Source organism: Vipera berus (assembly GCF_964194415.1).
Source record: "Vipera berus genome assembly, chromosome: 1".
NCBI lineage: Eukaryota > Metazoa > Chordata > Lepidosauria > Squamata > Viperidae > Vipera > Vipera berus.
The window spans coordinates 322,264,788-322,276,842 of record NC_138202.1 but is presented as its reverse complement, the minus strand read 5'-3'; the positions used below and the strand labels follow the sequence as shown (position 1 = coordinate 322,276,842).

At 40.3% G+C, this 12,055-nt stretch overlaps 1 protein-coding gene across 7 annotated transcripts in view; it reads right to left on the bottom strand.

Moving 5' to 3' along the window:
- Positions 1 to 12,055, bottom strand: part of MAP4K3 (mitogen-activated protein kinase kinase kinase kinase 3) — a 65,732-nt gene that overhangs the window by 28,926 nt on the left and 24,751 nt on the right. For all 7 annotated transcript variants that reach the window (XM_081315460.1, XM_081315461.1, XM_081315462.1 and 4 more), the window contains exons 9-14: positions 9,781 to 9,912; positions 6,696 to 6,758; positions 6,529 to 6,610; positions 5,614 to 5,724; positions 3,770 to 3,842; positions 2,081 to 2,139 (exon numbers count right to left, since the gene is read on the bottom strand). In XM_081315460.1, coding sequence (XP_081171586.1) covers positions 2,081 to 2,139; positions 3,770 to 3,842; positions 5,614 to 5,724; positions 6,529 to 6,610; positions 6,696 to 6,758; positions 9,781 to 9,912 — 520 coding nt within the window. The remainder of the gene's footprint in view (positions 1 to 2,080; positions 2,140 to 3,769; positions 3,843 to 5,613; positions 5,725 to 6,528; positions 6,611 to 6,695; positions 6,759 to 9,780; positions 9,913 to 12,055) is intronic.

Sequence of the window (12,055 nt, the reverse complement as noted above, 5' to 3'; positions counted from 1 at the left end):
TATTATTATTATTATTATTATTATTATTATTATTATTATTATTATTAATTATTATTATTAATTTTATTTATATACCGCCCTTCTCCCGAAGGACTCAGGGCGGTGAACAGGGCAAGAATAAAAAATACAGAGTTACAAAAGTTAAAAAAGGATTAAATATATGCCCACTAAAAACAGTAAATACAATATTAAAATAACAATAAAAACCCCCACCAATCCCCCATCAGGCCAGGCCGGCTTGTTCAAATAAGAATGTCTTTAGATCGCGACGGAAGGAGCGAAGATCGGGCGCCATCCGGAGCACAACCAGTAACTGATTCCATAGCTCCGGGGCGCCCACAGAGAAGGATCTTCCCCTGGGGGCCACCAATCGACATTCTCTGATCGGTGGCACCCTGAGGAGGCCCTCTCTGTGGGAACGTACAGGGCGGAGGGAAGTTGATGCCGGCAGCAGGTGTTCCCTAAGGTACTCCGGACCCATGCCATGTAGGGCCTTAAACACCATTACTAGTACCTTGAATCTCACCCGGAAGACAACTGGCAACCAATGCAGCTCACGGAGCAGAGGTGTGACATGGGAGTATCGGGAGACTCCCAACACAACTCTCGCGGCTGCATTCTGTACCAGTTGGAGCCTCCGGGTGGTCCTCAAGGGCAGCCCCATGTAGAGAGCGTTGCAGTAGTCTAGACGAGAGGTCACGAGCGCGTGAGTGACCGTGCATAAGTCATCCCGGCCTAGATAGGGTCGCAGCTGGCGCACCAGGCGAACCTGGGCGAAGGCCCCCCTAGTCACAGCCACTATGTGGTCTTCCAAAGTGAGCCGTGAGTCTAGGAGGACTCCCAAGTTGCGAGCCCTATCTACGGGGGGTAATAGTTCACCCCCCATAGAGAGAGATGGAATATCCGGAATAACCCGGGATGCAGGTATGCAAAGCCACTCAGTCTTGTCGGGGTTGAGTTGAAGTCTGTTCCTCCCCATCCAGACCCGAACTGCCTCCAGGCAACGGGACATCACGTTGAGGGCATCACTGGGGTGGTTTGGGGTCGAAATGAAAAGCTGGGTATCATCAGCGTACTGATGATACCCAACTCCAAAGCCACGAATGATCTCACCCAGCGGTTTCATATAGATGTTGAACAGGAGAGGCGAGAGGACCGACCCCTGAGGAACTCCACAAACGAGAGACCTCGAGGTCGACCTCTGCCCCCCTGTCAACACCGACTGCGAACGTCCCAGGAGATAGGAGGAGAACCACTGCAAAACCGTGCCTCCCACTCCCAATCCCCTGAGACGCCGCAGCAAGATACCATGGTCGATGGTATCGAAAGCCGCTGAGAGGTCTAATAGGACTAGGACAGAGGAATATCCCCTGTCCCGAGCCCTCCAGAGATTATTCACCAGCGCGACCAATGCCGTCTCCGTGCTGTACCCAGGCCTGAAACCCGATTGGTACGGGTCTAGATAATCCGCTTCATCCAGGACCAGAGGGAGCTGATGCGCCACCACACTCTCAACAACCTTCGCAAGAAAGCGAAGGTTGGAGACCGGACAAAAGTTGTTCAACACAGCTGGGTCCAAGGCAGGCTTCTTGAGGAGAGGCCTCACCACCGCCTCTTTCAAGACGGCGGGGAAACTACCCGCCGTAGTTAGTGTAGCAACTCCTCATAGCTGATTTCCTTCTTTCCTTCCTCCCTCCCTCCTCTTTACTAACTCAAAGCCTTATTTGTGAACAGAATATTTATATTGTGTTCTAGCAGTCGATAGATGCTAATAAATAATTTTAGACAATAATTATGATAATGGCAGCTCATTTTTACTGTATCCTATGCTAAAGCAATTGAAAGAAGTGGAGACAAGAATGGGAAAGCTGAGGAAATTTCTCTTTCGAGTGGCGATATTTATAGCCACTGCTGATTAAATTTTAAAATTCTCAAACTATAAATTCCTTCAAATAATTCCTTAATAATTGAGTTCTTATACAAATATATCCTATAGTGAACAAAGTACATAGTTCATAGATCTGCACTTTCACCATTCACATATTTTAGAGAAGAAATCTAATATGGTTGTGTTACTTACGAACTCATGATGTGGCTCTGTCTCCTTTCGTAAAGGAGGATCAAATTTTACTTGACCAACTATTAAAAAGAATAAGTGATAAGAAATGATTATATTCTCCGATTGATTTTTCAAATAATTGCATTATTATTCTTGGAAGCATGAAGAAATACAGAAAAAAACAAACAAGAACAAAAACAACAGAAGCCCAGATAAGCTCTCTTGGCTATAAATAATAACATAAACAATTCAAAGCTATAACGATAAATAATGAAGGCTGGTTGAAAAAAACAGTGAGATTCACATCCTTTCTTCATCATATAAACAAATAAAAGTATCTCCTTAGTTATCTCACCTAAGAAGATGATTGGTGGAAAGAACCCATAGCCATAACTCTCAATAGGGAAGCAAGGTTTAATATACTTACTAGGGAGTAAACCACACAATTGAGCAGTACTTACTTCAGAATAATAAACATATATCTTATTATGTTGTAAAGATAGTCTTAGATGTTTGAAATATCACTAAACCTATTTTTCTGCCCCCTCTTTCTTGTTCAGTGCAATGTTCTGTGGGAATGACCTTGGGAGACAAGTGGAAGAACTACAGACCAGGTAACATTCAGACAAGTAGCACCTAAGTCTACAGAAGGAATGTATATAAAGGTGAGTGGGGATATACTTTCAGACTTGGAAGATTCTGTTACTGTGTAATTACAATAAAGTAAGAACTAGTATTTCTGGGTGTGCTTCTTTTCTGGACTACCTCACAAGGTTGGCACTCACTGTTTGCATTTCAATATTAAACCAATATCTTGTTTCCACGAAAGTGAGACCTACCCACCCCAAATAAGCCCAAGTTATGGGGTGAGACACATGGCTAAAAATCAAGCTAGGGCGAGGGTGGGGGTGTGGAGCTGCCCCTCACGCTCCGCACCCATTGCAGCCAGGCTTCCCATGAATTTTTTTAATTCCATTTATATCCCGCCCTTCTCCGAAGACTCAGGGCGGCTTACAAGCTTAGCAGTAGCCTTCATTCTATGTATATGCCTGCTTATTAGGGCTTTCACACACACCCCCAAGCGGCATTATTACAAAGTCAGCTTAATTGCCCCCAACAATCTGGGTCCTCATTTTACCTACCTCGGAAGGATGGAAGGCTGAGTCAACCTTGAGCCTGGTGGGACGCGAACCTGCACTAATTGCAGGCAGCTGGTGTTACTTAAGGAGGCATTAGCCCACTGCTCCACCAAGGCTCTTTTTGACACCTGCCTCGCCAGCCCACTTCTTCTGTGGCACCCCCAGCCTGCATTTCGCCATCAGAGGGCTCTGCAGCCGGGAACTGAGCTATGGATTGAATATGTAGCTTGGTTGTCGGCTGTAGAAGCCTTTCCGGAAGTGAAATGCAGGCCAAAGGGGGGCTCGCGTGTGTCAATCCGGAGCTCCATTCTCAGCTGCAGAGGCATTTCCTTCAGCCGCAGAAGTGGCCTGGCTGGGCGGGGCTGTCAGTTCCGCAGCTGCAAGGTGAGACCATTGAAAAGACACCCTCCGAAAATAATAACAACAACACCAACAACAACACCGGGTCTTATTTTTTGGGAAACACAGTAAGAAATTGAGCTAGGATGCCTAATCAAAAAGAAATGGCGAATATCCAACATGAACTAGATATGAGTAGTTTATTCAGTTTACAATCAGTGACTCTACTTACAGTTTATTTCAGAGCGTGTTTTTTCTTCTCTCACATTTCTACTTGTTGAGTGAATTCTATGAGGTACAAGAGGCTGGGAAAAATATTGCATTAAATATTCATTAAAATGAATAAAATTTTCCCCACTTTAAAAATCACAGTACAAGAAATTTTTGTGATCCATTGAAACTCAAATTTAAAATCAGTTTCAAACAATGACATTTCCTGGGAAGGAAGAAAAATAATTTTGATTTTCAGATTAAGACAATTGCTCCAAAATTTACATTAATTCCCCGAGAAAATTCACACTTGATTTAAAAATTCTACTACCTAATATAACAAACATTTATCCACTGGGATGTATTTGGCAAAGTCATGATTCTTATACATGGATGAAATCCTACTTGCAATTCAAAGAAGGCCTTAGGCAAGACTTTTCAAGGGGAAAAGGGGGAAATGTTATCTTTAGATTTTGAAAGAACTAACCTTTATTACGAAAGCATCTCTTCCACTGTTGTTTCTAATCAGAACTTCCTGGACAAGCTAATTAAATTAACTGCATGAAAAAATTAAAGCAAGCAGTTGGGCAGCAAGGGTTCTCTTCCTCTCTTCACAACTATCTGTTCATTCTTTTCTAGTTATTGTTCCTTTAAATAGGTTCATTCTAAATTAGTGAAAAATTACAAGTAAATGCTATTTTGGACATTAAGTTACAGAATCAAAGATAATTTTTAAAAGTAATTTTTAATTGATACTTCCCAAATTTAAAAATTGAAGGTAATAATAAAAATAAATTTGCCCCCTGCATATACATCTTGCACAAGAGGCAGTAGTTGTAACTGTTCTAAGAGTGATGCTTCATTGATGCACCCTTGCATTACATTTGGTAATAAGCAGTATTAATTCACCTCAATATATCCATAGCTATTGAAGCTATTGACTGAATTTTTGTTATCCTGTGGAGATTTGTCCTAGATTATTTTTATTTTTTTAAAAAGCTAAAACTAACATAAATTTACACTGTGTATATCAGGAATTTTAGCCAGGATGTTTTAAGTCAACACTTGCCCCAAACCTGGGCAAATACTATACAAAAACCTATAAATACTATGCTGGATTAGAACACTTCTGATATTCTCATAGCTATTGCATTTCTGTGTAGTTCCACAGAACCTACTGGATCTTTGTGATAAGGACAAAAGAGACTATCCTAATTATTACGTTTGTTTTTGAAGATTTTCTTGAATTCAGCATTATAAAACACAGATTAAGGAAGCATAGCATTCTTTCAAATAAAACCTTTTTTTCCTAATAGGAATTCAGTTTCATTATTAATTTTACATTTATGAACAGATTCTCCACTAAAGAAGGATGCATAGCATCAAACAAAAACATGCACATATTTTTAAAATGGCCTGCTTGACTAAGGATGATGGGGCTATAGTCCAATCTACATAGACTGTGCTAGCTTAAAAAGTTATGTTAAATATCACGTGGATGTAAGTATGAGGACAGGAAATCAGGTGTCCTTTAGATATATTGTATTATAATCCCCACTACTGGCAATGCAAGTTGAGACATACAGGTTTATAGCCTAAATCATTAGAAATACTGTATGCTTTCTAATGGGGTGCGGGTTATTATTTTATTATTTTATTATTTTTATTATTTCTTTTATATTGTGTTTTATTTCCTGTAAGCTGCCTTGAGTCACTGTGAGCGAGTAGACAGCAATATAATGTACTGAACAATACTAGCCTACTTTGCATGCCTGCTGTAAAATAATATGTTTTAAGTACTTATATCAGATTGGTTATATATCCAAATGTTTAACTATCAAAGCTATATTGAAATGATATTCTTACCTCAGGATCATCATCATCAAAATCATGATAGGTGGAATGATCAGGATTATTCATTTTATCCAATAGTTCAATAGCAAGAGTCCGGCTTAAAGGCTGGGTAATAAAAGGGTGCTTAAAATACAAAATGCAACAGGTAAGTATATGAAAGATAGTTGCATGATAATTTGAATGTTTTAATTTTATTTATGCATTAAATTTATATGCTGCCCCTCTCATTGTTGAGCTACTCTGGGTGGCTTACAACATCATACAAACATAAACACATTAAACAAAAACTAACCTTAACCCTTAATATGAATACACTTCTCAAAACATTCTGGATGAATTTCTTAATAGCCAACAGAGATATTTCAAAATTTTCCATGCTTTGCAAGATAAGCCAGCAGTGCTACCCCATTTTTCCATTTCTTTAAATCATGGGGAGGATAAGACTAAAATACCTAACCATATGGTACTCCCAGGAAAACTATTAAATTATTGGCAGGGGAGACTATACAAACTCTGTAAGAAAAAGGATGGCACTATCCAAAGTGAGGAGTAGTTGTAGTCAAACCAAGTTCAAATGATAGCAACCATGACTCCCTAGCCTATAGATCCTGTTTTTTAATGCCCGGTTGGTTACTGGTTGAACATGTATCATCCAGGACCAGGCATGTATCACAGAGAGCTGATTTTGGACAAAGGGATTCTGCTGGTATATCACCCATTGCACTGCCTAGCAGTATCTGAACTGACCTAAAACCTAACAAGGAAAATCCATCCAACTAACAAAGAAAATAAGCAGCCCCAACTAACATATCTAATTAGATGTTGAATTTTTCCAGCACCTCCTATTGAAAGCTTTATTCACACAACAAAAAGTGGATAGAAATAATTTTAAAACAGTTTGGAAAAGGATAGAAAAGTCATTTATACCTGTAATAGTTTTTCAGCTGTAGGCCTTTTTTTAGGATTCTTTGTAAGTGCCATTTTGACAAAATGATGAAAACTATTTGACCTTTAACACAAAATTATAGTCTTTAGAAAGATAGTTAATATTCATAGTAACTAATACAATGCAACTATATTGCAGTAATATTTACCATTTCATTTTGTCCTTTAGTTTGGGAGGCTGAAAGTTGCTTTTTGACATTAAAAACAGTGCTCTGAAAGAGAAGAAGAAAAGTGGTTACTTCTACAAAATTCCTGTCACTAGCTGACTTGCATGCAGAGAAGTAACATCATGTTTGCCTTTAGCAAGAAAAAGATAGTTCTCAATGGACCACTGTATCTTCAGAAGAGAAAAAAAATACTTTCAGCAAAAACTAAGCCAGCAGTCAATCTTTCTCTTAAGAAAGAAATTTGAAAAAGCTTTGATAAATTAGGTTAGGCTTCCTTGAAACTTTATGACTGGGTTTGCATGCAGTATTATTTCTTTTCATTTCATGAATTTGTAAGATTGGTGATCACAATTTGCAACTCTGGATGGAGCATATCATTAACATAAAAAAGCAATCAAATTGTAAATAAGTATAAATAAAAGCTTGTATAACACTGAACATCTTATAAAAAGCAACATGTAGCTGAGGGTAGGTACAGCAAACTCATTTCTCACAACAGAAGAGACTCATCTACCATCTTGGCCCAATAAATGTGAAAACTGTGGCCTTTACAAATCTACAAAAGGCTAGCAGGATCACTCAAATTTTAGCAGGGAGCTCATTCCAAAGAGCAGCAACAGAATAAACTCATATTCAAATTATTATTGGATGATGCTTCAAAGGAAGAACTTGGAATAAGCTCACCTGTACAATCTTGTGGGATAGGCAGAAATTAATAGGACATAAGTGGTCCCATAAATAATCTGGTCTGGTACCAGCACCTATAAAGCACCTACTTTATAAGTGATTATCAGCATTTGAATTATACACAGAACTTTTAGGAGCCAATGCAGTTTGCTGTTACATGGGCATATTGAGGTGCAACAATTGCTATTAATGCCACTGTAATCTGGACCAGCTGCTGCTTTTGGATGTTCTTAAAGGGCAACCCTATGTAGACTGCACTGTAGAAAATGAATCAGGAGGTTAAGACCTGAGAGACCATGTGCAGGGTTTCCCAATCCAAAAATATATTTTCACATGTTTATCCAGCTGCTCTGATATTTATTTATTTTATTTATTTATTTTAATTCCATTTATATCCCGCCCTTCTCCGAAGACTCATGGCGGCTTACAAGCTTAGCAGTAGGACTAGGACTAGTGATAGGACTAGTGCAACTCATAGTCTAGTACAGATTATCTAATCCAGTATTCCCCAATCTTTCTAGTTTGGTGGCCTGGCACAGGGGGGGAGGGGGCCAAACATTTCAACCCATTTCTAGTTTTTAATAGAATAAAAATAGCCAGAAATCACACAACTGAAATTTGTGGATTTCATTTTAAATTTTGGTGATGTTATGTTAATGTTAGGTTAAAAAGCTGGAGGTTGTCCTTAATATATTCCATATTCTGGTATTATCTATTCAAATACTTTATTACAACCAATACAGATAAACTACCTTTTTAAATTGTCTCTTATCGGTTATATATTAGGTATTTGAATTCATATCTGGACCCGTACCAACCAGGTTTCAGGCCCGGGCACAGCACGGAGACGGAATTGGTTGCTCTGGTGAATGATCTCTGGCAGGCTCGGGACAGGGGTTGTTCTTCTGTCCTAGTCCTATTAGACCTCTCAGCGGCTTTTGATACCATCGACCATGGTATCCTGCTGCGGCATCTCAGGGGGTTGGGAGTTGGAGGCACTGTATTTCAGTGGTTCTCCTCCTACCTTCTGGGACGTTCGCAATCGGTGTTGGCAGGGGGGCAGAGGTCGACCTCGAGGCCTCTCGTTTGTGGAGTTCCTCAGGGGTCGGTCCTCTCGCCTCTCCTGTTCAACATCTATATGAAGCCTCTAGGTGAGATCATTCGTGGTTTTGGAGTTGGGTATCATCAGTATGCTGATGATACCCAGCTTTTCATTTCGACCCCAAACCATCCCAGTGATTCCCTCGACGTGATGTCCCGTTGCCTGCAGGCGGTCCGGCTCTGGATGGGGAGGAACAGGCTTCGGCTCAACCCTGACAAGACTGAGTGGCTGTGCATACCGGCGTCTCGGGAAATTCGGATTGTTCCACCTCTTGCTATGGGGGGTGAGTTATTGCCCCCCGTAGATAGGGCTCGCAACTTGGGTGTCCTCCTAGATTCACAGCTTTCCTTAGAAGATCATATAGGAGCTGTGACTAGGGGGGGCCTTCGCCCAGGTTCGCCTGGTGCGCCAGTTGCAGCCCTATCTGGACCGTGATGCCTTGCGTACGGTCACTCATGCACGTGTGACCTCTCGTTTAGACTACTGCAATGCTCTCTACATGGGGCTGCCCTTGAGGACCACTCGGAGGCTTTAGCTGGTGCAGAATGCAGCCGCGCGAGTTTTGTTGGGAGTCTCCCAATACTCCCATGTTACACCTTTGTTCCGCGAGCCGCATTGGCTGCCGGTTGTCCTCCGGGTGAGATTAAAGGTGTTGGTAATGACTTACAAAGCCCTACATGGCATGGGTCCGGATTACCTACGGCAACACCTGCGTCCGGCGTCAACCTCCCTCCATCCAGTGCGCTCCCACAGAGGGCCTCCTCAGGGTGCCACCGGTCAGAGAATGTCGACTGGTGACCCCCAGGAGGAGGGCGTTCTCTGTGGGCGCGCCAGACCTTTGGAACTGCTTACTGGTTGAGCTCCGGATGGCTCCCGACCTTCGCTCCTTCCGCCGTGATCTGAAAACTTATTTATTCGAACAAGCCGGCCTGGTCTGATGGGTTTGGGGTTTTAATATTGATTTTAATTATTTATTGCATTGGGCATAATTATTTAATTTTCTTTTAACTTTTGTATCTTGTATTTTTGATATTTATTGCCCTGTACACCGCCCTGAGTCCTTCGGGAGAAGGGCGGTATATAAATCAAATAAATCAAATCAAATCAAATCAAATATCCCTGCCTCTTCATTTGGTGTTTCTTTCTAGCAGTCTTATTTGTAAGATCTTAAGCAAAATTTGGTTGTATGAGAAATATAGTCAATAAAAGTACTATTTTCAATCTCTAGAAGACACATTCTAGTCACAAAGTTATTAGAGCTTATTATTACCTACTAACCTCATGGGATGCAAATCAAACATTGGAGGCTGAAGTTCTGCTAGTTCTATAGCAGTAATCCCAACAGCCCAAAGGTCACAAAGTTGATTATATCCACCTTTCCTTTCAACAGCAGCAACCTCAGGAGCCATCCTAAAAAACAGAAAAATGGCTTGCAAAATGCACTTATTCCTAGATTTCAAGGGATCATTCTATCCAAACATTTTTCAATCTATTTGAGAGGTAGTTAAGAGTAATGACTGACAAAGAGGCTAAGATATATTTCAACTGCTCTTCTATCTCCATGAATCCCAAATCTAGCTGCCCATGCTCCTCTCCATCTTAGAAAAAAGCTTTTCCTTTGTTATATAATTCTTGTTAAAGGTATAAGACTAGACCAGACAAATTCTTGATACTGATGATGTGATAGCACTTCACAATTACTGTTAATGGTATGAATCTATTTCCCTTCTGAGTAACAGATATGCTCAGCTTTGCTCAACATACTGTAGGCATCCATATAACTGTAGGCATCCATGTAAGGATATTATCACAAACAAGTCAGTTAACAACATAGGCAAAAGACATTCTGAACCTCTACAACACAAGTGGAAAATGAACTTGAATTTTAGTATTAGATCCAGGATATCTGTGGAAACTTCTCTTATACCCAGGATGCTTCTAGTACTTCAACTTGTAAAATATTATTATAATTGTAAACAAAATTTAAAAAGAAAGTGGTCAGTTGCAAAGAAAAAGCATTAGTCTCAAGAATTATATTCTTTCCAATAATGTTCTAGGGCCCTCCTTTGTCTGTCTGTCTCTCTGTCATTCTCTACATATGTATATAATAATAATAATAATAATAATAATAATAATAATAATAATAATAATAATAATAATAATAATAATAATAATAAGTAGTAGTAGTAGTAGTTGGAAGGGACCTTGGAGTTCATCTACTCCAACCCCCTGCTCAGGCAGGAAACCCTATGCCATTTCGGACAAATGGCTGTCCAGTCTCTTCTTAAAAACTTCCAGTGTTGGAGCATTCACAGGTTCTGGAGGCAGGTTGCTCCACTGGTTAGTTGTTCTAACTGTCAGGAAGTTTCTCCTTAGTTCTAGGTTGCTTCTCTTCTTGATTAGTTTCCATCCATTGCTTCTTGTCCTGCCTTCAGGCGCTTTGGAGAATAGCTTGACTCCCTCTTTTTTATGGCAGCCCCTGAGATATTGAAACACTATCATGTCCCCCCTCGTCCTTCTCTTCATTAAACTAGACATACCCAATTCCAGCAACTGTTCCTTATATGTTTTAGCCTCCAGTTCCCTAATCATCTTTGTTGCTCTTCTCTGTACTCTTTCTACAGTCTCAACATCTTTTTTACATCATGGTGACCAAAACTGGATGTAGTATTCCAAGTGTGGCCTTACCAAGGCATGCAGCCTAGCACTTTGTTGGCTTTTTTGGCAGCTGCAGCACACTGCTGGCTCATATTTAAGTGATTGTCCACTAGGACTCTGAGATCCCTCTCACAGTTACTACTATTGAGCAAGGTACCCCCTATACTATACCTACACACACACACACACACACACACACACACACACTGGCAAATAAGAAAAAAGACCCATGTTTGGGTCGATACAGGGTGTTCAAAAAAACACTTAAGACTTATCTCTTCCAAGACACACACACACACACACACACACACACACACATATACAGGGCTTTTTTTCCCATAGAACGCTCAGAACAGCATTCCAGCACCTCTTTTTGCAAAAAAAGAAAAAAGAAAAAGAAAGAGCTGAAGGAAACTGTTCCAGAGAGCCAAATTCTCCTCAGGCAGCCAGATTGCATTGCAGCGACAGGCCTTCAGATGGCTCAAATCGAAGGAAATGCGATCCGTACGGGCTAATTCAAAAGTGGGAGGGTAAGAAGGGCCGAGTGTGAACAGGTAGTCTAGCAACCTGCTTAAACAGTCTCTGTAACTTTCAGCTCCCGATGCCTTGCCTTTTTTAAGCTGAGAAGTTGAAAAAAATGCTAAATAGAAGGCAATAGAGTGCTATCAGGGAAAATGTATAGATATAGAATGCAGACGTTTAGGGAATCTTTATTTTTCATACACTGTTCGAATTTTGTTTTAATGATATGGTGATACACAATCAAATGTAGTAAATCTTTTTTTTTAATCCCAAAGCAACTGTTCGTTAAATACAGTATAACAAAATTTTGGATGATGGAATTATTTTTTATCCAAGGATAACCAATGATAACAGCTCTTAAATCTGTTATTTT